This window comes from Aquila chrysaetos, chromosome 21 (genome assembly GCF_900496995.4).
Source record: "Aquila chrysaetos chrysaetos chromosome 21, bAquChr1.4, whole genome shotgun sequence".
Classification (NCBI taxonomy): domain Eukaryota; kingdom Metazoa; phylum Chordata; class Aves; order Accipitriformes; family Accipitridae; genus Aquila; species Aquila chrysaetos.
In genome coordinates this window covers 359736-387582 of record NC_044024.1, presented here as the reverse complement: position 1 = coordinate 387582, position 27847 = coordinate 359736, and the positions used below count along the sequence as shown (strand labels likewise).

The 27847-nt window shown below is 47.8% G+C and overlaps 2 protein-coding genes across 6 annotated transcripts; both read left to right on the top strand.

Annotated features, from left to right (window-relative positions):
- The first annotated feature begins 1354 nt into the window (after positions 1–1354).
- Positions 1355–12352, top strand: LOC115333780 (V-set and immunoglobulin domain-containing protein 4-like). The gene is given in 10 exon segments (XM_041119136.1): positions 1355–1864; positions 2863–3219; positions 3853–3947; positions 3949–4135; positions 5774–5848; positions 6138–6209; positions 6413–6520; positions 6916–7029; positions 8975–8996; positions 10136–12352. Coding segments are annotated over 10 exon segments (1278 nt in total). The 5' UTR covers positions 1355–1809; the 3' UTR covers positions 10329–12352.
- Positions 12353–17345: 4993 nt separating this feature from the next.
- Positions 17346–27347, top strand: LOC115333777 (V-set and immunoglobulin domain-containing protein 4-like). Of its 5 annotated transcripts, none has more exons than XM_029997195.2 (8): positions 17346–19025; positions 21628–21984; positions 22661–22942; positions 23256–23351; positions 24280–24345; positions 24737–24850; positions 25272–25293; positions 26145–27347. In XM_029997195.2, the coding sequence occupies exons 1-8, from the start codon at positions 18971–18973 to the stop codon at positions 26347–26349; spliced, it is 1197 nt and encodes a 398-aa protein (XP_029853055.1). In that variant the 5' UTR covers positions 17346–18970; the 3' UTR covers positions 26350–27347. The 5 variants fall into 5 exon arrangements, with proteins under 5 accessions (XP_029853055.1, XP_029853058.1, XP_029853056.1 ...); XM_029997198.2 differs by lacking the exon at positions 26145–27347 and adding an exon at positions 25550–25752; XM_029997196.2 differs by lacking the exon at positions 23256–23351.
- The last annotated feature ends 500 nt before the right edge of the window (positions 27348–27847 follow it).

Sequence of the window (27847 nt, the reverse complement as noted above, 5' to 3'; positions counted from 1 at the left end):
ATTTTCTAACCAAATAAAGGCATGACAATTGTGTGTAGTAAAATCACCAGCTTCAGGGAAACAGAGATCAGGATGTTATAACCTGAAAAGAACCAAATTCAAACTCATACCAATAACATTGTCTTAATTAGATCAATGTTAATAACAAGTAGTCAAAAAAAATCACACTTCTATATACATATAGGCTTTTAAGCACCATTGTTTTGCAGAATGAGCTATCAATTAGTCTAAGGTAAGAATATATGTAAAAGCAAGCAATCGCAATGAAAGCAAAGACCTCAAAAGAAAAGGAACAAGATAATATCAGAGCTCCCAGGGTTGTATAGACAAATCTCCTGTTTTTAATGTTAAATTACATAACAACCTAATGAAGCTGCCTACGAATGACAACGTAGGTGGAGCCATCTTTAAGCCATATGTAAGACTATAAGAAATATTTTTTTCGCCACATTGCCACTACTTCAGAATGAGGTATGCAGCATGGATTGCTCTGGTATCCTGTACTGTGCTTCTACAGATGCAAATATTGTCTCACTATCATTAAGGGAGGGTTGGACTTTAGAACGTGGTCTAGGATTTTGTTGACTGCGTTGTTTAATTATTCTGGTTACTTGCATTTGAGGACTGGATGTTGAATTTGGATGTGATGATAGCAAAGTGCTCATATCAATTTAGCTCAATACAATGAAGCAGAAGAGATTTGTCATTAGAGCATAAGAAAAATAAAGAGCTACAGAAGACAGAAAAGGGCATGTAAAATCTCTTGAAGATAATGTTTCAGTAGAGAACAGATACTTCTCCTAGACAGGCCTAGTGCTCAGTTACTTAATAATACAGATTAACTGTAGCTAATATTACCTTTAATTAATAATAACACATCTCATTGCAGTTAAGAAGTCACAAATTCATAGTCTCAGAGATACTCTACTTTGATAAGTTCCTTTTTTTCTCTCTAGGTGTATAATTGTTTACCTGTTTCCAAATTAGTCTACAGGGAGATGCAGGTGCATATGGCCCTAATCCATGTTTTTAATTGAATGCAAGTAATCAATTCAACCAAGCAGCTAAATTGCTATGTGAGAAAGAAGGATCAATCTGTGGCATAGAGTGGGATGGTCAAGCCAGGTGCCTGCAGCTCTTGGAAATTATTTGTTTTCAGAATTTAATACCTAAATTCCCCACCTCTTAAAAGGGATATAATGATACAGAATAGAATATTTCAGTTGGCAGTGACCTATAATGATCATCTGTCTCACACTGGTAATGTAAAGACTTAGGGTGTTTCATGAATCTTAATTTAAAACACAGTGGTGAGCTTCACGGAAAAGCTGGTAAGAAAACGAATAGTAAGGACCCTGGTTGTTTAGTTCCTTACAAGTACTCTCTCAGACCTTCTTGTATGTAACATATGTGTTAAAACTTATTATTTAGAAAGAAATGCAAAGAGGAAAAGAGGAAGAAATAGGTGCTTAGGAATAAAAAGGAACAAAGGAAACTTTTTAAAGTGAAATTAGAAAACAAAAGGGGTGAAAAAGCATAGTCAGCAGGAAATATGAAATAGAGTAGAAGTAGTTCTTAAATTTTCCTCTTTTCACTCTCCCTTAGGGCTCCTGCCCTGCCCACATCTCTGACAGTAGTCACTGAGACACATTTTGTTTTTTAAAAAGCGGAAGGAAAAACCATCAGCAGCTGTCCTGCATTCTCGATGACAAAGTGAGCAAAGAAAGGGAAGTGTTCCTGATTTACCCCCTGACTTAGAGGGAGAAGGTCTGTCCTGCTCGAGAGGGAGAAGCTGCAGCCCTGGGAAGGATGGGAATGCTGGTGAGAGCAGCCATGCTTATGAGTCCTCTTCTCTTCTGTAACGGTGAGTCTATGGAAAGGTCTCCTGCTCGGGGCAGTTCCGTCTCTCTCGCTGGTGTGTCTGTGTGTGTTTGTACAGGGGTGGCTCTGTTTCGGGAATAGAAGTATGGCAAAAAGGCCAATGTCTTGCTGGCTTGGTGTTCACTTGTTTCACATCCACTGGCTGCGGAGTGCAATGGTCCGTGAAGGCTATGGAAACGCTGCCCACGTACTTAAAGTACAAAGATCCCATATATGTTGTGATGGTTATTTCGTGGAGCACAACCAGCAGCCCAGCACAAAGGGTCTGGTTAGTTCTTGTGTCCCCAGGAAAGGGGAGGTTTGGAAACCAGGAGGAAAGGGTAAAGAAATGTCTGTGGAATCATAGGTTCAGCCCCAGGAATGACAAAGGTGTATTGAGACAAAGGCAACGGACCTCACTTTTATAGGAAAATTTAAAGAGTTTTAGACTTTGATCCGTTGCTTAAATTCAGCTTAGTCTGAAAAAGCAGTGTCTTTCAGAAGACCAAATGGGCAGTGGAGGAGACAAAACCATAAAACCCCTGGTTCGATGTTAACGTGCGGTGCTTCCCAGGAAAGCCCCAAGAGTGACATCAGGTGGCAGGGGCAGACACCAGCTGTGACCAGGGAGCTGTGCAACTCAGGCTTGAGACAAACTCCTTCCCTCAGGTCTAAGTCATCCGCTAATTCTGATCCTATGCTCTGCATGGTGTTCCCTTGCTTGCAGGTGAGCACCAGGCAGAGCATGAGCCAAACTGCACAGGTGGCACACATCAGTGCCCCTGGCAATCAGCTGTCTCCCATCTGTCTTCCTCATGCCACATTGCTTTTTTGTTAGCCTGTCCCTGAACAGACTGTCCGTCATCATCTATACTGACTGCCCATGCTTTTGATTTGGTGGATTCCATTTGCTAATGCTCTCACCACCCCTTCATCCCCCAGGAGCTGCCTTCACCGTGATTGTTTTTTTTTTTTTTTTTTCTTTCTCCATTCTTCCTGCAGCTTTTCTGGACCTGACTGGCCCCAGTGAGGTTGAAGGCATATGGAAGGGATCTATCACCTTGCCATGTGCCTATGTGCCTGAGAAGGACTTTGTGCAGCAAACACTCAAGTGGACTGTGATACATGACCAGAGCTCTGGCACCGTCTTTCGGAGGGACAGTTCTGGTGACCACGTTCTCCTGTCCAAGTACAGGGACAGGGTCAGTGTCCTGAAGGACACCCCAGGGAACGTGTCTCTCCACATCCTGAACCTGGAGGTCTCTGACAGGGGAACCTACACTTGCCAGGTCACCTGGAGAGCCAGCAACAACAGCCTGATAGCAAAAGACATCACCACTAAAGTGGAGGTTGTTAAAGGTAAACCCAAGAAGGAAGCTGCGCAGGAGTGGAAGGCTTGGCTCAGGAAGGCTTTTGGGAATTGAGTAGACCAGGTAGGCAGTGACCACCCGCTTCCAATGCAGGAGTGTTTTGCTGAGCAGTGTCAGACTCCAGCGAGAAGCAATAAATAGGTCAGTGAGAGGAATTCTGCCCACAATACTGTGCCCTGCAGTTCAGGGGCTGGGGGAGGACTTGTGGCCTCTCTTACCTATTTGTCCCTGGCTCTACCTGTATCCGATGGCTCAATGTTTCCAAGGGACATGCACCAGAGGGGAAGTCCCTGGGATATTGCATTGCTTTTCTTTGACCAAACTTCATCAGCATGTGCCCCATCTCCCTTTGCCTGGGCAGTAGTGATTTATATAGGAACGGAGATGGCATCAACCCAGCAAACCCGCCCTTGTGTAGGAGGTGCAATGGGTGGCAGAGCTGGTACAGGCACAGCTAAGCTAAGCTTAACCTGTGCAGAGAGGTGTCGTGAGAGCGGTGCCCCTCTTCCTCCTGGGAAAGCACTGAAAGCCAGAGCAAGAACTGCCATGGCAGGGGGGGAGGAACCTTCCCCACCGCGACCAGGGCCAGCGTGACCTGGGCCCCATCTGCTTTGTCTTCCAGTTGCAGCGACCAAGCCCGTCATCAGGGCCAGCGAGCCGGGACTGACTTTCCCGCCAGGAGCCAGGGCCAGCCTGACCTGTGTGGCCAACGGGTCCCCCCCCCATCAGCTACCGCTGGTTCAGGAGCGTGCCGGGAGGGAAAGCCCTGCTCCTGAGCAGCCAGGCCGAGCTGGCGTGGGACAGCCTGCAGCCCTCCGACACCGGGAAGTACTACTGTGAGGCCGAAAACAGGGTTGGGGCCAGGGCTGTGCAGCAGAGCGATGCCGTTCAGCTGACGGTGAGAGGTGAGTCCCCAGAGCTGCAGCTGGACAGAAAACATCTGGAGTCCTTCCGTACTGGAACGGAACAATGTTCCTACTTCCCTTCCCTGAAAGAAGAAAATGCAAAAAGCCTTAGCCTTCTGCACTCTGAAGCGCCTCTCATCACTGGCTCTGGCTTTCTATCCTTTTTTATTTCCGTATTCTATTTCCCTCCTCCTCTTTAGAAGAACTGCTCTTTTCTGATGCAGAAGAGGTTCTGTATTTGAAACACATATTTATTCCTCTTCGGCTTTTTTTAAATTCTTGGTGGCTGTGTAATGCTGCCTATTGCAGTTTAGCAAGTTTAGATGAGGAATCAGGACTTCATTTTGAGTATGAGGAACATACGAGTGGCAATTCAGTGGGTGAAAAAAATCAAACTGGCCTTTGTTCCTTGTGATTGGCTACATGTTTCAGGAAAACACATTGTGCTTTATACACACTCTGATGTATCCAGGCTCTGCAAGATGGTACGTGATGGATGCCTTCCTTGTGGAAGACTTGCTACTTTCCTTGGGTGGTAACTCGGTCATCAGAGCCCTGAAGCCTGTGATCGCAGAGCCAAGGTCGGACACCACACAGTGACCTTCGAAAGAGGCAAAGCCTGCTGGGCTCCCAGTGGAATGGAGGTTATGGCTGAAACAACATGTTGTTTTTCATAGCAGTCGCACTTCAGAACATACAGCAAGGGAACAGGAATTAATGATGGCCATGGTTGTCAACGCTACTAGCATGCAGTCCCCCACCTGTCCTTAGATGGTGGCTGGTTCCTCATGGTCTTGGCCCACCAGTGGAAAATTCTGTATTGCAGCAGCATCACAAACATGGTCCAGCTCCTGTGTGAGCCTCTCTCTTGTTCACCTTGCAGACCTGCCCACAACATCCCTCTCCGAGGGATGTGGGAACCTCGGGGAGACGCTAGCCAACCACAGCTTGGGGTAACAGCAGTTATGGCTGACAGCAAGGACAAGGAGTCAGCGGGAGGATTTGACACCAGCGCTTAGCAGTGGATTTGGTTGCTGGGGAATGCAGTCTTGACAATATTGAATTTTAGTCCATATGCCTCAGTTATTAATCCAGATGTTTCTGAACATAGAACATCCTCCTTTCCTCAGTCTCCAGTCTGCAGAGGGCTTTTAGCTTGCTCTTAGGGAGGCTGTGTCTCTGTAGGAGAGGCTCTGTATGTGTCTTAGGGCTGCTAGAAATACCATTTCCTAACTTGTAGGCCATATAGGATGTTCTGGGTTCTGTTCTCTTCTTTTTTAAAGGGCTTTTTTGCTTGTTTTCCGGTCTTGAATGAAAGCTGCTGAAGTGGGAGGCAGAGCTGGTATCTCTAGTAGCAGATACAAGTGATGCAAAAGCTGCTTCAGATCTGACTGGAAACAGCCTATCTTAGCAAGGACAGTTGTTTTCAGGGAGGGCTTGTCGTTTCCCATTTGGTTTTGTGGGATGTGGGAATTCAGACCTGGGCTAGAGTAGATCTGCTTGTGGAAACTTTGTATTTTGGGGTTATGTTTCATTTGAATTTATAGTGCCCCACCAATCACACAGCATGTTGTGGGAATCGGCATCAGTGACCAGGAGCTAAGGGAAGATGTTGACAGTTGTTGACTATTCTTACAGAAAAAAACCAAACAGAGCTGGTGTTCAGAGGTACCTCAGTAACCTCTTGGACTCCATGGGGCTCCACCACTATTATAGCTGTGTGTATGTGTATTGACATACATACTATATATAGTTCCTGTATACATAGTATATATAGTGTATATATACTATATGTAGTATCTCTCTAGTGCATATAGTATATAGTATACTCTATATATTATAGTGTGTATATAGTACTCATTTATAGAGTTTGTCTATTTTCACTGCCTTGTAAAGGTGATGGAGACATTCTCTTTTGATCCTACAGCTATAATCCCAGATCTCCTGGTGCTAAAATAAGGATTGGAAATGCACTGTGAGCCTTTCACTCCTGTTTGTTTTGCAGATCTGCCCATGCCAGTAGTGACTCCTGAGAATGGTGTGGGATATCCAGAAAAGAATTACACAACCCAGAGTAAGTGGAGAGCAAAACAAAACTAAGAACGAGATTAGGGACAGTAGTCAGTACCTTCAGCCTTAAAATTAGTGTTCTGCTTTTTGGCTGCAATTTGTATTAATGGCTATTCTCTTTTTAAAAGACTCCAGATGGTTTTATGGAGCAGGGGGGGAAGCTTTCATAGTTTGAGCATACAGAGTTGTTGCTGTGTTTCCCAACAGTAGTCCATTTTGGTCTTTTCTTTGAGTGTCAAAGCTGGAACAGCAGAAAAGCCCCAGTGTGCAACTCCAGCAGATCTTCTATACCTCCTATAGCTTTGCAGTGCCGTGGTAGGTTTAAATATGTTCCAAATACAACTGAACAGTATCCTTGAAAGAAAAGCTGAGACCCTTTATTTCATGATGCGTACTGCAACTATTCTGCCCAGCTCACAGCCTTAGTTAGCCTTAGCATTGAGAGACTTTGCCGGTTGGCTTTATGGCTGTAGTCTCTCAGCGAGATGTACGCAGTCAGTCTGGCTGGCTCACACAGTTGCACCTATTCAGAGCCATGTGAGTAAGGTGCTGTTAGGTTGGGGACAAGCAGGGACAGGCACATGCAGTACAACCCTGCGTGCCCATGACAGGGCTGGCTGCTGTTGTCCTCAGGGAAGCGGTCAGTGTCATGTAACTGCTACTGTGACCTGGGAGGGCTTCTCTGAAAGTCTTCTGCTGTACTGTTCTAGATTTCCAAGGGACTCACCTGTCCCTGTACCTGGTCATCCTGATTGCTGTGGTTTGTGGTGCTGTGGTTTTCCTCGTCATCTTTCTTATCATTTGCATTAGAAAGCCCAAAGACGGTGAGTAGAATGTTCTGGAAAACTTGAATGTGTTGTACGTGCCCCGCTTGGTTTTACCTTTGAGGGGTTTTGGGGATGGGGCTGGTACTGTGCTTGCAGCTACCGGTAGCAGCTCTGGCACCTCATTGTGGTTTAATCCCTGCCAGCAGCTCAGCCCCATGCAGCAACTCGTTCACTCCCCCCCAGTAGGATGGGGGAGAGAATCAGAAGGGTAAAAATGAGAAAACTCCTGGGTTCGGATAAAGACAGCTTAATAGGTAAAGCAAAAGCCGCATGTGCAAGTAAAGCAAAACAAGGAATTCATTCCCCACTTCCCATGGGCAGGCAGGTGTTCAGCCATCTCTAGCAAAGTGGGGCTCCATTGTGTGTAAGGGTGGCTTGGGAAGACAAACACCATCACTCCGAACATCCCCGCCTTCCTTCCAGTTTTATTGCTGAGCATGACATCATATGGTCTGGAAAATCCCGTGGGTCAGTTGGGGTCAGCTGTCGTGGCTGTGCCCCCCCAGCTCCTTGTGCAGCCCCAGCCTGCCCACTGGCAGGGCAGGGTGAGGAGTAGAACAGCCCTTGGGGCTGTGCAAACCTGGCTCAGTCATAACTAACACATCTCACTGTTACCAGCGCAAACCCAAAACGTGGCCCCATACCAGCTGCTGTGAAGAAAACTAACTATCCCAGCCCAAACCCGCACACCCCGGCATCGCGCAGGCAGTCCATCAAAAGGCGCATGGATCAAATGAGGTGGCGGAAGATCTAACGAGGCAGAGGAGCCCCTTTCCCTCAGGGAAAACCAGTCGCAGCAGCCGGGGATGGGGGAGTCTGCCAGGCGCCGGCCGCAGCGGGCTCCCGGGACCCAGCCGGGACCGTCCCCGCGGGCCGCCGGCAGCGCGCAGCAGAGGGCAGGCGCTGCCCGCCCTGCCTGCGCTGCCCGCGCTGCCCGCCCCAGCCCCGCTGCCCGCCCTGCCCGCGCTGCCCGCCCCAGCCCGGCCGCGGGCAGCGCTCATCCCCGCGCTGGGTGCGGGGCCCTGGGTCTGTGCCCCCCCGGGCGGCCCGCTCGGCGGCCCGCCGCCCACCGCCGCCCGGGGACGGCTCCGTCCCTGTCCCTCTGCTCCGCACGGGCAGCCGGTGGCCCGCAGGCTTACCTGCTCGACCGAGCTCGTCGCTCAGATCCGTTGAGGTAGCCGGCAGCCGGTAATCGCGTCCTGCTACTCTAACACACCTGTTTGCACCAGCTGCTGTTTAGTATTTCCCTTGGGACCCGGAGGAAAAGAGCTCACCCCCGATCCTCCCCGTTCAGTACGGATTCATTTCCTTTCTAGTCTTCAGACCCAGGATGTATTTACTGAACGCCTCTTTTCTGCGCTGACGCCAGAAAACGCCTGACAGACGCTTTCTTAGCGTCCCCTTTCTCACCACGAGCACTTGGTAGTGCACAGAGAACACCCTGGGGTTTGGGTTGGGGTTTTTTAATGCTGATGGCCACAGTTTTCTCCTTGTCCCTTTATTTCTTTGATTACCCTTCTACAACTCTGTGCCACCAATTAATAAGAATTATGATCAAATACTTTTTGCCCTCTTTCTTTTTTCTTTTTTTTTACGGAATCCAGAATAACCTCTTTCTAAATTGTTCTTTATTGAACTTCTAATGAATAGAAAAACTGTGGGAACTGGGAACTTCTAGTTTCTAAACTCAACTTTACCTTTGACCTTGGGCCAGTTATTTTGAGCCAGTTGTGCTGCAGCTGGGATATGGGTTGTTTTCATTTTCTTGCACTGAATCCTGGGAATAGGAGTCATCACCCACCTAACATGATGTCTACGGTTCCTATTTTTATTTTGTCTCCAGAGGTCGCTTTCTTATATCAAGAAGAGACATAGTAGAAATTTTTTTTGTGTGAATATAAATGCAAATTATTGACACACATTTCTGATTCTTCTTTTCCAGTTCAAGTCTATGAAGTAAAATTGTGAGTATAACCCTTTCTCTAGCATATTGATGGGTCTTTGGGGCCTGCACGAGAGCAGGGGGAAAAAACACCAAACTCATGGTGCTACTTACCTGTCAGGATGAAAAGCCTCGTAAGCAGCATGGATGAAGAGGTTCAAAGTTAGCTCAGTAGTACATTGTACTGATGATCTGTGGGCTTTCCACATCAACACATAGTGCAGGAAGAAAGAGCTTTTCCTTTGCAGTATTAGAATCATAAAAATGAGCAAGAGTTGTTTATTAACTCCTCAGACCAATGAGGCCTATTGAAGATCATTGCCAAGGATAAATTCCCAGTGTTTTTTCAAATGCAAAGAACAGGAATTCCCCTTCTACAGAGCTATGGCTCCCGATGCAGAGATTATACTCTGATTTATCCCTGAAATATCCTTGGCTGAACTTGTCTCTCTTAATCATAGCTGTGGCAGGAAGGTACAGCTATTTCTAAACTCAAGTTTCAACATCCTGATCTACTTGTAACCTATGGAAGCTATACTGAAAAGCCTCATAATCCAGTCAAAACATAAAAGGAGAACCACTTATCTAGATATAAATTGAAGTGCTGATGATTTGAGTGCCATGGTAGAACATGCCAGCAGTGTTTGCCCAGGTGCTGTGTTTCCCAAGCAGTTTATAAAGCAACATTTTAAGTAACAGTTGAACCCTGAGCAACTGAACAAATTGCCCTGATGGCATTTCTCCTCAGAGGATTTACCTTAATTTTAAAGATACAAAAAGCTACATGGTGGGTGTAGTCTGCATGCAGTTCACCATTTACCATTCCTCCACCACTTTATATATATATATGTGTGTGTGTGTATCTTGCAAAGAGCAGTTGTCTGGCTGTGCCATTCCAAGAAATGGTGGTAATCCTTGTGCTGCTTACATACCTTTTGCTGCCTCTGAAACTCTCCCTGGATTGGAGGCAATGCTGCTATAACGTCCAAGGTTCTCCTGCCACCTAGAAGTAAAGGACAAGGTTCTCTCCTATCATAATCCAGTGGCCCAGGTTTACATAGGTTTGGATCAGACAACAATCTTGCTCAAAATCTTGATGGTTGGGAGATGCTTTGTCTACTCTGGTTGCAACTATTCTTTCATATTGTATTTTGATTTCAGCCATAACTCAAGAACAGCAGCTTCTTCAAGGTGTGAAAGTACGGATCATTATGAGGCACCCATCTCCTCCACTGAAAACAACTATGTGATGGAGCCCGTGGAAAACAAAAGATATGAAGAAATAAATACAAAAAAGAATGAATATGTTGGAAACACCGAAGAATCTGTATATGAAGTAGGGGACACTGTATGATAACCAACAGTGTTCTACAGGTAGCCGTCCTGAAGAGTACCTTCATCCAGGCAAAATTTATCTTCCTATTCACCTTTGCCTCTGAAAAATAGGTTGGACAAGAAGTTTTTGCTCCTTCACAATTTGTGGAGCCTTAACAATCTCTGCTGTGAAAATGCAAACCTCTTTAGGAACTTCAGTTACAGACTGCTGTATAGATCTTCTGATTTTGCTTTTTTTGCTTCCCTTTCACCGCCTCTGTAGAAGAAAGCCCTTTGAAAGCTAGGGTATACAGATCCCTGGCCAAGAGCACTGTACTAAACTTACTGCTTTATATGACCAAAAGGATCTGCGTTCACAGTCTTCATGGGGTAGGAGTAGAACCAGCACCAAGGGCTGCTCAACCTCCCCATCACCTTTGGGTAAGAAGTACAGAATGAGGCTGGCCTGGGAATCGGCGTTTCTCCTCCCATCCACCTCAAGTGCTGCATAGGTGGTAGAATGTCCTTTTAATGTGAGATAGCCCTTAAAGAAACACTGAAAGATTAAAGCTAGGATAAAACCAAGAACCTTACCATACTAGGAGCAGCAGTACAAAAAGAAGAAATGTCTCATGCACCCATCGTGCTGTACTCAATGTGCCTTTCTGCAGCACTCGCCATAAGGTCTGGGCACACTTTCTATAGTTTTGGCGCAGGACAGCTTGGGCGATTCCGATACTGCAACAAGGCACATTCTTTCCAAGTTCACCTTCTCTATTCTCTCTTTTAATGCATGTTTAATATTTGAAAGATATTAGATACTTTTCCATAAGTTTGTGGGTAAGATTGTTTACACATGCCTACATTATTTTGGTATGAATGTTTTTGCACAACTGGCTCATCTTTAAAATACCAGCAAGCACTCACAATTACAGCTCCTCAGTAGATATTCATGAATTAATTTCCTCCCACCTTAGAAGGCCTGAAGGGCAAGTACGGAGCCAAAAAGCTGTGTTATTCGTAATTTCTACTGCCCTGAGTAAATCTGTAACATGGGTACTGCAGAGTTATGGAAGAACCTTTCTATAGTGAACGACAGGGCAATACCGTGTTCGATTAAAAGCCATGCAGACAGATGTAAAACATAACAGGTGATCTGAGGGGTGAGGAGGATATTGGTGACACAGACACAGGATTAGTGGGCCCCCAGATTTGCTGTTCACACTCAGGAAAGATCTGCATCTGCACTTCTCTGCAAGCATCAGCTCAAAATTCACCAGCATTCAAAAAGAGTATTAGGTGCTATTAGAAAAGGCATTCCAGTGCAACAGAAAACAGGACTGTGGTACTGTAAAAACTCATGGAATGCTTCTACCTTATGTATGCATGTAGGATGTTTCTCATCCTGAAAGGGTTTAACAGAGCTAGAAAAGTTACTGAGAATGATAATAAAGGATGATGAGCAGCATGAAACCACTTCTGTGCGAATGCATTATACTTTCTCAGCTTGGAAAAAAAAAAGAACAAGCAAAATGAGCAAATTCTACTCATCATGACCAGTGTGGAGAAGATCAGTAGGGACTATTTGTTTACAGTTTCTCCAAAGGAAAAGGAAGCAGACGTTAGCTAAAAATTATCTGGTAGCACTTTTAAAAGGAGAGGAAAGGTACTTCTTCTATGCAATACAGAAATGAGGGTAGAACACAATGCTACTCACCTAGTGCTATGAAAACCCAAAGTACACAGAGGTCCAATGAGAAATTAGAGGAATGAATGATGTAAAAGTTCATCAAAATTCACAAACCGCAAGGCACACTTTACAGGTATTTATCAGTGACCTTATACATTCTCCCTGAATTTCCTGTACCACAAGTTTTATTTCTCTTTGTTAAGAATGTACTTAAAAATTAAGGACTGGGAAACCTTGATTTCAAAATGGAAGGGGAACAAACAGCTGCTTTGGTTGGTGATGATCTCTTGGAAAAAATTGTCGACATGTACATGCAGTTTATTGCAATGTGGAGAAGCAGGTGAAAATCATTAAACTTCAGGACTGCAAAGTTAGTAGATTTTGTAATAGTTCTCTTTATTTTGCCTATGAAAGTGGGTGGGTGTGAATGTCTGTGTGTGCCCAGGAATTACACTCCTAGGAACATATTAGATCCCTCTACTTGAAAGCAGAGGAATTAGTTTAGGATGTGAAAGAAAATGAGTTCTCTTACGAAGTGTGTAAAAAGCCAGTGAAGTCTGACAGTCTTTCTTCCTAAGCAGGAAAGTGAGTAGGGGAGGAGAACTGTTGCAATAGTACTGCAAGGCACACAATTATCACTAAAAGGGTTTTCCAGAGAACAACAGAAAAATCATGACTGGTGTTTTGGGTTTGTGTGGTAGGATTTTGGTAGTGGGAAGGACCGCAGGGGTGGCTCCTGTGAGAAGCTGCTAGAAGCTTCCCTGGCTCCAAGTCAGACCTGCCTCTGGCCAAGGCTGAGCCCATCAGTGACGGTAGTAGCACCTCTGGGAGAACAGATTTCAGAGGGGAAACCTGCAGTGGAGAGGGGAGTGGAAAGTGAGAGAAACCCCTGTGCAGATACCGAGGTCAGTGAAGAAGGAGAGGAAGGAGGTGCACCGGAGGAGGGGACGGCCCTGCAGCCCATGGTGAGACGGAAGTCCATGGAGGTGAATGGTGGAGGAGATGCCCACCTGCCACTGGTGCAGGACCACACGCCGGAGGAGGCGGATGGCCTGAAGATGGCCGTGACTCCGTGGGAAAGCCTGCACTGGAGCAGCCTGTGCCTGAAGGACTGCAGCCCATGGGAAGACCCCATGCCGGAGAATTTTGTGGAGAACTGTCTCCCATGGGAGGCACCCCAACTGGAGCAGGGGAAGAGTGAGGATTCCTCCCCCTGAGGAGGAAGGAGCGGCAGAGACATGTTGCGAACTGACCACAACTCCCATTCCTCGTGCCACTGTGGGGGAGGAGGTAGAGAAAACCAGGAGTGGAGGTGAGCCAGGAAGGAGAGACGGGTGAGGGAAGGTGTTTGGTTTTAATTCTCATTATTTTTTATTTGATTGGTAGTAAATTAAATTGATTTTGTTTTTTCCCCAAGTTGAGTCTTGTTTTTTGCCTGTGACCATAATCAGCGAGTGATCCCTCCCTGTCCTTGCATCATCCCACAAGCTTTTCTTTCTATTTTCTGCTTCCCATCCCACCAGGGTGGGGAAGAGTGAGCAAGCGGCCTCGTGGTGCTTTGTTGCTGGCTGGGCTGAAACCACGACAACTGGATAGTGTGTTAATGTGATGACAAAGCGACAATGTTGAAATTTTCAGGGAAACTGTCATGTTTTCTTAATCTTTCAATTCTAGATGAGGCTGCAGTTTTTGGAGCCCTGTGGTAATGTTCTCATTCTTTAAAAAGGGTGTTTAAAAAAAGCGTGTGTGTATGTGTGCATGTGTTTGGTAGGGAGGGGGTGGGAAGGGAATGTCACTGTTACTGGAAAGCAGCCCACCTGTCTGAGCTCCACCCCAGAAACAAACCTACTGCAATGGGAATATGGGGCTTCAGTGCTATATGGAGCAACTGGGAAGCAGACATACTCCAAAGAATTCAAGCGACAGGGTGAACTTCTGAGCAAGGAGGTGGACATGACATGTGCTGCTTGGAGAATGAGAAGAAAAGAGCTTGTCCTTTCTGTAAGTGGTGTGATGGGTACAGCCATCCAGACCAGTAGCCTTGGGTCTTCAAAGGGGAGAGAGCCGAGCTCTGTATGAACAAAAGAACAGCAATGCAGCCAGCACCATGAGCTCTTCCCTCCCTGCCTGTATTTCCACCACTGCTGGTCTTGACCTAGCTGGGAAAGACCCTCTGTGCTGTGCTAGGCTGAGGCAGTTATTTTAAGCAATGTCATCCCTGCTATCAGTTCTCTCAGGAGTTAGCTTGCTTTCCCTTCTCCTTTTGTCCTTGTTTTCAGAGAGAAATTGTGGATTTTGCACTTGATGATGAAACGCCCCTAAAGGTTCTGGGGAAGTCAAAGTGTCATCAGTCGGACAAAGACACCCACTGCATCAGTAAAAGCACTGGGTTTGCAAGGTGTGTTTTCTCAGGTGGGAGTGTGGTAACGTTCGATACACTCAGAGTACCTCAGCATGACTGCCACGGCTCCCCAAACAGGGACTTGGCTCTGACTGCCCGAGATGACTTGCAGTGCTGTTCCTCTGAGGTGGTGTGATGTGGCCAGAGCTCCAGTCCCAGAAGAAGAGAGCACTAAGGCAAGATAGAGGTATGGAGACAAAGGGCTTTCCAAGGAAGAGCAGGCTGGTCACAACGTGGTCTGAGCACATCAGGCACTCTCACTGTTGACACTCTGTGGATGACTGCTATCGGGTATCCCACAGCTGTGCCACAAAATCAAAAAACAATTCAATTTCAGTTGCACTGCAAAGCCACAGGCAATGTAGCTGTACAAACATGGATAAATAGCAGTTTTATACTGGCTAGACAACCATAACCAGGAGCTGGTGATGCTAAATAAAATGGTTTTAAGGCAAGCAGGAAAAGGCAAGCTCATGAAACTGAAAAGGAATCCATGAACTAGGTTCTCTGTGCATTTTGTGGCTGCATGCGCTGTTGGACAGCTGGACAATGCAAGACAGGCATTGGATCCTAATTCAGTGTGGGATATCTCTGGGAAAAAGGGCAGTTGCTGTGCATCTTTTGCAACACATCCGTGGTGTACAGCTGCATGCCAGGAAGACAAGCTGAGGTTAAGGCAAATTTTCCTAGACCAGCACTTGTGTTTACCAAAACCAGAGCTCAACCAGCCTTCATGGAGCCACTAAAAGGGAAACTGGGAAGCTTGCAAACAGCAAGTATTATGATAGCAGTGAGGCTATCAAAAGCATCAGTAGCTAGTGCGTGTGATAACTGCAGGTAAAGGTAAAATCTGTATTGCTCTAACAGCTGAATTTGTGAAGCCCATCTGTGGCACCAAGTAGGAAATGAATATTCAGATGACATCATATACATGGGTCTCTTTCTTAGTGCTAGGAAGTACTTACAAGGATTTGGCCGAGATAATGGGTAACCCAGAACTGATGTGATTGACCTGGGATTTCCTGGGAAGGGAAGCTGGTTTTCAGAAAGAGCACTTGTATATCACATTTCTGCCACACAGGCCTTGAAGGAGACGCTCGTTTACACTAAGTTTCTGTTTCTTAAGGTGGAACAAAGGTCAAGTTTTCATGACTATCTGTACGATTGTCTGATACATGTGAGAGAATTGTGGTGTACATGACTAGGGGCTCATACAATTAGCTTCTGTGTGACATCCAAAAAATACTTAGTACACAACAATCTGTTTAGTCAGATCTGTGAGTTGGCTATGGATGGACCAAATACAAATGTCTCAAGTCTTGCAGTAAAAATCACCTTTTTTTCTGAGTGCAAATGGTTCAAAAAGAGCACTTTGAGACCTTCTTCAGTTACCTACATTTTTGGTGGTTTGCTCAAAGCTTGGTACTGAATTTCACCCCCTTGCAGGCTAAAAATCTTCTTTCATCACCAGGAAAATTATAGCAAACTTCTCTAGCCTCTGGCAGACTATGTCAAAACATGAAGCTCTGCAGATGTTGTCCCTATGAGCAGGGTCTGAGGTCTCATCTGCACTCATTTTGGGGGAAACGGGGAGTTTACTGTGCCACCTCTAATTAGCCCGAGATATAGTAGCAGAACTTGCAGAACAAAGAGTCATACTGGTCACTGCCTGAGCTGCGATACTTGAAGAAATCGTGCTTGACAGCATGTCATGTCCAGTATGTGGATGGAAGGTGGGTGCCTGCAGGGGGAAAGGCTGCAGGGTGCCTTACCCACCTGGCACTGCAAGGGAGAAAGCCATGGATTCAATCCAAAGCAGAGAAACTGAAATAAATGTATTTCATTATAATAAACCAGGTAACTAGCCATAATGTCTGAGACATTAAAGGTTTTTTCTTCATGTGTTCAGATGCAAAACTATGAGGAGTCCCTCTGGTAAGAAAGAAATGGGCTGACTATATGACTCGGGGAGAAGAAAACTAGCAGCTACATCTCTGTCCCAGGGAGAGAAAGATGTCATGTACATCACATTTGAGGAACTACAGTTCTTTGTGTTTGTTTTAGCTAAATCGTCATTTTTTATCATGTATAATTACAGCTTCAGGAAGTCTTGCATGTCTGGTTCAGAAAGTAGTCATATCAGCAGTTTTAGCTTGGGTTTTCAGCTTGTCCCAGGGCATGTTCCCCAAAATCCAGCTCTTTTAAAGTCTTTTGTGTAGGAGATGGTAGATTGTTGGGATAAGCTTCTATTGCCAGTCATGGGCCAGGCTGTGCAAAAGGTTGGGTTTAAATCACCTCTTTGAAAATGGAGTCATATTCACTCTTTCAGTGACATTGCTTGAATTTTAACAAGTTCTTTTTTGTTTGCTTGCTTGCTTGCTTGCTTTTGGGCAGGATTTAAACACAGCTAATGGCTTCTTGGTGGCATAGTGGGCAGATGGGGTACAGGCAGTATGAACTAGTACCACACTGGTAGCTTCAGCAAAGTCAGGAAGAAAAGGCACTAAAAATCAAGTTTCCGCTGCACCAGCAAGGACATGCTCTGCAAGAAAGGGGGTTGCTGCTGCCTCCGTTGTCTTCCTGGGCAGGATGACAGCTGGTGGTAGCTCTTAGCCTGGAACTCGTATGAATTTGTTGTACCAGGTCTTGCCACACCACATTCAGCTTTTTGCTCCAGGCTGCACATGCTTGCCACAGGCGAGTATTACTGCAGCAATAAGCAGAGCTCAACTGAAACCGCACTCAGCAAGCCATCCAAGTGTGGACGTGCCTCCACCCAAAGACTGAAACGAGACCTGCACAGTTCCCATGAGTTTACTGACTTTGTTTTCATTGTCCTGTGCAGAGAGGGAACAAGCCATCATTGATGAATGGCAGCATGTCCAGAGAACAGTCTGAGCTCAGCTGCAATGTAAACATGTCAGCTAAAGCAAACAGGTATCTGTCATGACAGGATGTAGCTGTGGCAAAAGTACACCAATTACCTTTCCCTCCCAGCTCCAACAGAAAATGTCTCCCTGTATTTCAGACACATCTGCCTCCTGCTCAAAGATACTATTCTCCTGGTGCAGTTGTTAAAACTGTATGCTAAGGCATGTCTATTGAATAAATGCCAAAAAGTTGCTTTAGTGACTGATTAAAAGCCTATAACAGAATTCACTAGGTCAGTAGATTTGCTTTTATACATGTTTCTTATCTTCTGTAATTCCTCCTCCTTTTGGTAATAATGAGCAGGCACATACTAATCCTGTGCATAACACCTATTGATAACTGAATGTACTTTCAAAGATACCCCTACAGAGCATAGCCAGAATGTCTCCTGGATTAAAGTCCCTCTGGCACCAGCCATAAGTCACCTCCTTAGAAAACACTGCATGTGCTTGCATGGCATGAAACATGCTGACTTTTGCCCATGAGCTTGGACTATTGCAGCAGAAATGTGTACCAAGATAGTCTGTGATGCTGTGAAAATCAGAGTACCAGGCAGTGACCATCTGATCACCGGTAGATGGTAAAATCTTGTGTAACATTAAATGTGGCTGACTCTAGCTTGTTAACCTTTCGTTTCCTCATGCATCTTCTCCATGGCCCTCGTCGGTATAACTACATCTGTAGCTGCACTGCAATAGGGCACAGATTCTGGGCAGGTGGTAGAAAATGGAGCTTCTGCAGGGAAATTCCTATCATAGTAAAGAGCAGGATGCTGGTTTTTTTAATACTTCTTCTCTACACATTTTCTGTTAAAACAGAAGAAAGCAGTAGAAGTGGCGTGCTAAGTTTTCTGGTCTAAAAGGCTCAGAGTCTTTGGCAAAGGAACTAGGGCTGGTTTTCTTCCTCACTCAGGTCACAGACTGACCTACTCAGAAGGTGAACGGGGTTGCCCTCAGACAGTGTGTTGCTGTAGAAGTTGGTACATGTGCATGGTGGAAGAGCTGAGTACCATCAGCAGGAGAAGACACTAAGGAAATGGAATTGAGCATCAACAAGTTGGTCTCTGCCTCATGCTCCTGCGTGGTGTTAGGTGAGTCAGTGTACTCAGACCTGTGCTTTTCCATTTCTGGATGCCCCATTTTGAGCCCTCATGTACAATGGAAAGAGATGCTGAGCACTCTGCTGAGCAATATCATCACACACACAAGTCAGAGGGAACTGAATTCTTGCTTCACAAGCTAGCTCCTCAAGTTTGCTTTCCCTTGCTACCGAGTGCTTGACTGTGTAGTCATCATAAAGCTCTTTCACTGTGAAGTGAATGCAAATGTGGAAGAAAGGAAAAAAAGAAAGAAAAAAAGAAACACACAATTATGAAGAATAAAGAAGAGCACTAGTCAGAAAAGTCAAGACAATGGTAAGAGAAGTGGGTGGGGACAGGGGAATATGAAATGGAACTGGGAAGATCCATATAGTCTTTGTCCATCCTTTACCCTCCACCTAATTCAGCAGTGAAATGGACTCGTGATATTTCAGAAAGAGGATCCTAGATGACAAAGGACAGAAGAAAGGGAAGTGTCCTTCACTTGCATTCTGGTCCCAGGAGTGTGGGGGGCTCTCACAAAGTGCAGGGAAAGGAGGACGGACCTGCAGTTCTGGGAGAATGGGAGAAGTTGTGCGGATAGTGGTGTTTGTGATGGCTTTCATCAGCTGCAACGGTGAGTAAACACTTCAATGTGTAAGAACAAATCAGACTACTAAGAGGGTAGGGAAAATCTTTTGAATTATAGTGTCTTAATTTTTAAAAATTGTCAAGCGTGGAAAGTCTTTAGTTTCTTGTATGAAAAATAGAGCCTGAGAATTCACAAGTCTCTTTTGGTAGCAGATACAAAAAGGTGCTTTTAAGACTGGTACAAACGGACCAGTATTGGGCAAAAGGTCAGCTCCTATGCCCAAAAGCAAGAACAAAAGAGGATTGTTCAAGTCCCTTGGAGAGGACCTGCTCTGGTGAGTTAGCTTCCAAAACAGCCTTTGTGAAGCTGGAATATGCATTCTTCTAGAGTTTAATAATGCATCACCATTGTCTGCTAGCGTGGTCCTGGGAAGAAGAGGAGCTGTAATTGTGAGACTAAGTGCGGGCACACACATGATTCTGTTTGGTCTCTCCTGATCTGCTGACTCTCTAGGTGCATTAGGAGAGGTGACACTGGTATCTTTGCTTTGATTCATATGCCCATGAGGCATATGGCCCCTCCCAGGGCACTTTCGACACTGACACCGGCAGAGGAAAGTTTTGGGAGACAGGAAAAAGGTGCTTTAACAAGTTGCACACAGAAGCACAGAATTGCTCCTGACATTTAGAAAAATGGGTTAAAGTAAGTCCCCCATTTCATCAGAAAAAAACAGCTTTGCAGATTTATGGGATCTGTCTTTCAAGCGACTTCTTGTGAGTTAATGCAGCTGAACATAACCAGTGCCTTTCTGGGGCGGAGGGGAAAGGGGGAGCGGGGTAAGAGGGTATGGGTAGAGCCAAATCCAGCTAAATTCAGGTAATTTGCTACTTACAAGAAGCACTTCCCAGAGGAGCTGTGGTCTCAGTGGGCAGATTGTGAGAATGAGCTGTGTACCACAAAATCCACCCCCTCTTCTCCTGTGCCCACTTGAGTGCTTGGCAGGGTGCTTATCTGGTTGAAGCAGGTATGATCCAAGAAATCTAGGTCAGATCTGAAGTCTTCTAAGGCTAAAGCAAAAAGATTGTGTTTGGTCCACTGTTGCTGTTCCAGGTCCAGTACTTCAGAGCAGATCTCTAAAGGCTCCTGCCTGCATGGTGCTTCCATGCCACCAGGACAGCTGGTGCTGGCAGGCTAGGAAGGAAGATGCTCAGCTGTTTTAGCAGATGGGCCAGAATATGAGAGTTCAACTTTTTTTTCCATTAGCATGCATTATAGATAATACAAATCCTTCTGATCAGTCTTCTAATCTCTAACACAGCCCCTCAGGTTTTTGCCTGGTCCAGCTCTATTTCCCTCCAGTGGGAGAATTCACATTGTTTGTCTAGAAGACTACATCCCAGTTTAAGAAGTGTCACTGGGAGGAAATATTTCTTTAAAAAATGCTGAGTTTCTCCCATTCCTTCCAATCAGCCCTCCTTTGAAATCATCCCTGCTAATGTTGAAATTGGTCACATACAGAGTGCAGCTGCTCTGCAGGCAACCAGTGGAAACTGGCAGCTATTTCACGGCACACAGCAATGCAAAACAATACAGGAGAGATGTTTAAACAAAATTGTGTCCAGATGAATACAATGCATAGCAAACATACTTGAACTTGAGCACACCAAATGCCTTGAGTGTATTTCTGAGCAGTTTTCTAAATAGCTTTCGCCCTTCTTAGTTTTTCTTGGTGGGAGTCTATGAAAAGAGGAAGAAAAGAAATGGAAAACCTTTAAAAGCTTATACATCAAGGAGCTGTGTTTGAATGGGATGTGAGATTTGAAGAATGGAGTTGTGCCTGCCCTCTCAAAGTCATCTGATAAAGGAAAACCAAAGCTCCATTTCAGAAACAAGCTTCCACTATGCTCAGTCCCAGCAGTCCCCTTGGCTGTCCTCATGGACACAGATCCACAGATACTTGCCTTCCCCCAGCTGGCACCTCCTGTTAGCTCTGGGACAGGCTGTTGCAAAGAGAAGTGCTTCTGCCCACACAGCTACTGCTGGGTCCTGTGAGCACCAGGGAAGTTGCATAAAAAAATAGTGATGTTAATGAATGCAAGCATGTTGCATTCATTGTTAATTGCAGTGAAGCAGTAAACTTGCTTTGTTCATCCTTCCTCCCATGTAGAATGTAGAAGTCAACACTGCAAGTCGTGTTGTCAGAGCATCCCATGTCAGTGGGGGGAGGCCATTGCTGTTTGACTCATCATGTGCAAGTGTAAGCAGAAAGCCAAGCAGCAGAAGTAGGGTGTAAAGATTGGGGCTAGAGAGCAGGAATAAGAGATGCTCCTTAAGGTTTTGTGAAGACTGTAGCTGTGATGCTGCCACCAGGAGCAGGATTTGTGCCTCTTTGTACTGAGAAGGAATTGAGAACTGGCAAGTGTCCAGAGAGAAACAATAAAAATAGCCATGAGGTCGAAGCAACTGTTCACTTCCCTATGCTCAGTGAGGTGGGGACAGGCCCTGGTTTAGCTGGCTGTCGTCTACAGCACATCTAAGATGTGGCCGCATGCTGGCTTCCACCTCCTAGTGATTCCCACCTATGCTAAGGATGTTCTCCTTGTCTGCTCTGTTCTTATTTCTTCCTTTCAACTGTTGTTCCCTGCAGCCCTGCTGGATCTGTCTGGTGTCCAAGAGATCAAGGGCACATGGATGAGATCCACCACTTTACCGTGTACCTACATGCCCTCAGAGGGTTTCACACAGCAAACGCTCATCTGGAGCATGGAGCGAGACTATGGCACCTCTACCATCTTTCGGAGGGACGATTCTGGTGACCATGTCTTGTTGTCTCAGTTCCGAGACCGGGTCAGCGTCCCAAAGCACAGCCCAGGGGACGCCTCACTCCTAATCGAGAACCTTGAAATCCCCGACAGTGGACACTACACCTGTCAAGTCATCTGGAGGTCTAAAAATAACAGCTTGATAACAAAGGAGGTGACCACTACGGTTAAAGTTGTCAAAGGTAAATCCAGCAATAAAGCCCTGCTCTTGTGTAGCCAGTCTAATCCACAGAGCATGCCGGAGAAGCAGCAGCTTGTGGGAATACTCTTTAACACCATACTGTCTACCCACATCCAGGCTGGGTGTTGAGGCATCCTCCTCCCTTGCTGTGTTAGCCCTTCTTCTCCACTCATGGAGGTGTAGGGATGGACTGGGGAAGGGGGATCAGTTAGTACGCACCCTAATCTGGATCTGCTCATGGGCCACTTGAACCTGTGGTGCTTGAGATAACATCCACATCTGGTTTTGGTTTTGTGCAGGTAGCCAGCATCTCTGGTTCTTGTAGCAAGTGGGACAGCAAGTGGGCGTTGTACTAGCCAAATCTGCTTTCTCCCCTTCCCAAGCGTCCTCAGTGTCCGCTAGAAAGAACTGTCCTTCTGTAAGGGGGGCACCCACTCAACAGAGCAGGACTTGCGTGATCGGCAGCAGCAACGGTGGCATAGCTGGTGTAAACCTGGCTTTAGGCACGGGTTAACTGAGCTTAACCTGTGCAGAGAGGTGTCGTGAGAGCGGTGCCCCTCTTCCTCCTGGGAAAGCACTGAAAGCCAGAGCAAGAACTGCCATGGCAGGTGGGGAGGAACCTTCCCCACCGCGACCAGGGCCAGCGTGACCTGGGCCCCATCTGCTTTGTCTTCCAGTTGCAGCGACCAAGCCCGTCATCAGGGCCAGCGAGCCGGGACTGACTTTCCCGCCAGGAGCCAGGGCCAGCCTGACCTGTGTGGCCAACGGGTCCCCCCCCATCAGCTACCGCTGGTTCAGGAGCGTGCCGGGAGGGAAAGCCCTGCTCCTGAGCAGCCAGGCCGAGCTGGCGTGGGACAGCCTGCAGCCCTCCGACACCGGGAAGTACTACTGTGAGGCCGAAAACAGGGTTGGGGCCAGGGCTGTGCAGCAGAGCGATGCCGTTCAGCTGACGGTGAGAGGTGAGTCCACAGCTTAGAGCTCCTCATCTCTGCTGCACAGGAGTGAGGCAGGGAGTTTCCTCTTTCATAGCAGGATCAGACACATAATGCCAAATATGAACTGCGTTTTGTTTCCTACCTAGAGAAGAAACCACAGGGGCTGGCATCCTCCCTGCTTCAGAAGGGGTCAGGAAAATGTCCCCTGTGTCCCTCTGGGCTCAGGACTGTGCAGGATAGGAGGCTGGCTCCTGCCCTTGGCACATCTTGCTCTTACATGGCTTGTACTGCAGACAGGGAGTGGGGGAAATGGCCTGATGACCAGTCTTTCCCGCAGAGTCCCCAGTCACACAGCAGCCCAGCCCGGGGACCAGCAGGCACACCAGACCCCCATTCACCCCCCGAGGCGGTGCGCCCCAGCGAGTGCCCACGGGTAAGTGACCTGGGCTGCAGGGGAAGGGGTGCAAAACCCTGGCACTCTGTGAGTGACAGAAGGTGAGCGAGACAAATCCACTTGACATTCCTTTTGGGCTGTGGATCCTCTTTGCAGGTGGGATAGAAACAGTCCACCCCATCCCCGGGGTGCAGGTGCTCAGCTGTGGGTACCTGGGTCAGAGCCCCACCCCAGGGACAGCAGCAGAGCCAGTGCTAGAGGGACCACGGCCTGGGAAACCTGGGGGTTGCACAGCTTCAGGGGGAGGTCACCTGGGGCAAGAAGCCTGGCTTGGGGCTCCATGTGTCAGGGAGCCTTAAGGTGCAGCTGCCGATGGCAACACCCCCCCCCCCCCCCCCCCCAGACCAGCCAGGGAGTCACCATAGGAGAGATGAAGTGAGAAAATCCTGTGGAAACCCAGATCAGTCCCAGCAAGACAAAGCCAAAGCATTCCCTGGCCGTGGTGTAGCCAGCCACAAGTGCTGGTGCACAGAGACGTGACATGTCAGCCAGGGCTGCCAGGGAGCCCCAGGGGCAACGGCCGGGGAGGGGGGGACGTGGGTGCCACAGGCTGCCTGCAGAACACGCACAGGATGACACGTCAGGGATAAAAATCTGGCCCGTCACCCCGAGAGCAGGTCCAGTGGGTGTTTTCTTCCCATCCACCTCAGACCCAAGAGAATCAAAGCAGCGTGCTTGTGAAGCCTGAGCCTGGCTTTTCACGGCATCACTCGTCAAACCAGGGCAGGCAGCTTCAGGGCAGCGGTCGCCTCCAGCTCAGGAGAGCTGTGCCGGTGACCCCCAGCGCTGGGCAGCCGGGAGACCGCTGCCCGCCCCGCTGCTGCTTGGCGGAGCAACCCCGGCTCTGCCGAGGCCGCAGGGCAGCTCCGGGGAGCGTTACGACTCATTCACCCTCACGCTTTGGCAGATGCGCCCGCCGCGAAGCAGGCCGCCGGGAGGGATGCCGTTTCGGAGGGGCCGCCCGTTGCCACAGGTGAGGGGACCCGTGCTGCCGAGGGCCAGGTTGGCGAACGCCGCCCGCAGACCGAAGGCCCGAACCCGGCCGCCGCCGGGAACGAACCCCGGGGCTGTCAAACACCGGGGGTTCCCCCGGGCGGGAGCCGCCGTGCTCCCCCCGCCCCCCGGGAGCTCAACGACTGCCCGCGGTTCGCTTTGCCCTTCTGCCCGAAAGGGTCCGGGCGCGCCGCCGCTGACCGCAGCTCCGGCCTGCGCGGTTTCTCCGGGGTTTGGCCGCAGTTGCCGGTTCCCCGCGGGTATCGAACGCCCCCCCCCGCCCCGGGGCTCCGCCGAGGGCGGCCGGGGGCGGGGGGCTCGGCGGGCCTCTGCCTCCGCCGCCCTCACGGCGCTCTCTCCTCCACCCGCAGGTCCCCCGCCCGCCGCGCCGCCCCCGTCCCTCTACGCGCTGGCGGCCGCGCTGGGCGGGGCCGCGCTCGTGGCGCTCCCGGCCGCGCTGCTGCGCCGGCGGCGAAACCGGGAGGGTGAGCGGCGGGCCGGGGCGGGGCCGGGCGGGGCCGGGCGGGGCCGGGGGCGGGGCGGTGGCGAGAAAGGGGGGTCGCGGGCGGGAGGGGCGGGTCCGAGGGGGCGGGGGCGGTGGCGAGAAAGGGGGGTCGCGAGCGGGAGGGGCGGGTCCGAGGGGGGGGGGGGGGGGGGGGGGGGGCAGGGCAGGGCGGACGGACGGACGGACGGACGGACGGACGGACGGACCGACCCTCCCCCATCCCCGACGTCCCCATCCCCGTCCCCCCCGGCCCCATCGGCCCCAGCCCGTCCCTTGTGGGGAGAGGCAGGCTGGGAGGGTGATTCCGGAAGGTGGGAATACCTGGAAGCAGCTGGGGTTTTTTTTCTGTGAGACATAAAACATGTCGATGCACATCTTCGATTCCCCTTTTTTTTTCCCAGAACCTCTCTATGAAGTCACTTTGTGAGTACAGTTTTTCATCTGGGACGTTAAGAAGACTTTGAGGGCTGATGTCTGTTTCCAAAAAGCCTCTTTGCTCAGTGAAAAGCCAAAGATTTCTTTGACTTGGCAGGGGGAGGACCTGAATACCTTGACAGCCCATTTACTTAGCAGCATGAGGACATTAACATTTTGGTGCAGGAGGGAGGTAGCAAGAGTCTGTTCTTTAATATGTTAGAATGAAAGAAAGATATTCTGGGTCCTTCACTCTGCCTTGCAGGTGCTGTGGGAAAACTGGTCTCTGTAGTAAATTCCCACCATTATTTCACAAGGCAAAGGACAGGAATTCCCAGCTCTTCTTTTGAGATAAGTTCCTTCTATACATGCCTTTCTTTTTAAGAAACACATCCCAGTGCTTATCCAAGCATTATTTTGTGCAATTCCTATTTGCTTACAATTATACAAACACATCTTCTGCTCTGTCCTAATCTCAACCTTTAATCCTGTCATACTGCTTTCCTATTCAGAGACCTACCTTAGCCATCTGTAGCTTCACACATTGCCATTTTCCCCAATTATTACTGGTAGTTACTTTCTAAAGGCTAGACTGTCTGCTGGTAACTCTTCTGAGTATAATATGCTAATGCCATGAGAGTTTATGGTACCAATGTTAACTGTTTATTGCTTCTTTTTGTGTATGCAATTCTTTTAATGTTACTTTCTAGTGTCTTTCAGAGCCTCCCAGGTCCTCACTAGATTAATATAAATTTTGCTGTTCCACAGATTATATGTGGTACATTTTGTCTTTGACTAAGATGTAAATCAAATGACTTCTGATTTAGTCATTCTTCTCAATAGTGTCTCTCTTGTTTCAGCCATAGCACTGCAGATGTCACAAGACTGGAGACTGATGTGGAAGTCCCTGTTAAGCACCTACACAAGGAGACAAATTCTAAGACTGAAACATCCAATGACACTTTCACCATGAAAGACAACGGCCATGACAGCATATGCATCAGGAAAAATCCTGAGTATGAGAACTTGGTGAATGCAATGGAATCAGAATATGAAAGCATTTAGTAGAGTACCAGCTTTTCCACATGAGCAGCCATGCAGAGCTGCAGATATTGGATGGTAAACTTTACCAGAGGAAACTCTTCTTCCTGTCTGCCTTCTGCTCTGATAAATATACCAGCCTCACTGCTTTCTTTAATGCAGAGGAACTGCATAACCTTCTTGGGCTTTGGCAAATGAGGGCCTGCCCATTGGTGCAGAAACTCTCAGCCAAGTGGTCATCTATCTACTTTTATAGAGCAAATAATTTCTGAGCAGCCTGAAGGACCAAAGTGAGGAAGAGAGGATCTGAAGGAGTGGAAACACAAATGCCTTTAGCGTGCAAATCAAGGTGTAGCTGGGTGCAATGCTGCTAGCCTATAACACTAGCAAGGTGTACTAGCACGTGCATGCTCCCCTGTTAGGACATCCCAGACTGCGAGGAGCCAGGGATCGATCGTGCTGGAAATGGGCATCCTCTGGCTTTTACAGCTCAACAAATACTGCTTGTACATCCTGCTTGTCCTTGAGTCTTTTTTGTTAGAGCATGGCAAAAGGACAACAAAGCAGGGGGGGGGGGGGGGGGGGGGGGTGGTGATGTCCCAGGAATGTAATTTTTGCTATCGGACTGGAGCTCATTGCTTAGAGGAAGAAGGAATGGCCCTGTAGGCGTTGAGCCTCCTAACTGCCACCCTCTGGTTTTCTCCTGGAAAAGCAGAACCGGTGTTGAAGGAAATGCTAGCATTTTATTTTTACAGGGTAGGGGCCAGAGGTGTAACAAAATAGAGAGAAATTTGAGGCATTTGGAATAATGATTGAGCAAGGAGCCTCCCTGGATGCTACAGACTGACACTGATTCACTCTGTGGGACACCAGTCAATCTGTCTGATTACAACAGAGATATTAATGCTGACCTATGTCACGGGGATGCTGTGAGTGGTCATGTTTGTAAAAATGCCTTGAAAAGTGCTTTATTAGCACAATGTATTTTCTTTCCCAGGGCAAATACAAAAGGCTTCAAAGGATTTTGTTGCATATGGATTCTGACTTCCTTGGTACTTCACCATCCAGCACTATCATTCTTCTGTTGCTTGCAAATTTATGCTTTTTCTCAGTCTTCTGATTTAATTCTGCAGAACAGGCAGGGGTACAGTCGTGGCCACAGGTTGACTTGGAAGTTTGACTTGGGTTTCCCTTTTAAAGAGGAGACGACAGGAGGGGGGGGGGGGGGGGGCATCAAGTCAGCCCACCCCAGACTCCTTGCATGACTACATGTCACCAGAGCCCCCAAAGCTAGTTGTTAGGGTCATGGTGTGCAAAGTCACAAACCTGCAGCCACCTACTACTGCAGTGAAAGCCTGGTAAGGCACAGTGCTCCAAACACTGATGACATCAGGCTGAGGCCTGGAGTCAATGGGAAAACTCTCATTTTAGTGAGCTGGTTAGCAGCATCAGTGCTTGAGCTGGGCATATTTAGGGCGGAAGGTTTGCCATTAGCACCTTTCCTCCAGATGCTTCATCTAGT

Bases quoted from the DNA above. Each gene is read 5' to 3' on its own strand.
- LOC115333777 (XM_029997195.2), top strand. From the start codon at position 18,971: ATGGGAGAAGTTGTGCGGATAGTGGTGTTTGTGATGGCTTTCATCAGC. The intron at 19,026-21,627 runs GTGAGTAAACAC...TGTTCCCTGCAG, and splicing joins GGCTTTCATCAGCTGCAACG to CCCTGCTGGATCTGTCTGGT. The intron at 24,851-25,271 runs GTGAGCGGCGGG...TTTTTTTCCCAG, and splicing joins CCGGCGGCGAAACCGGGAGG to AACCTCTCTATGAAGTCACT.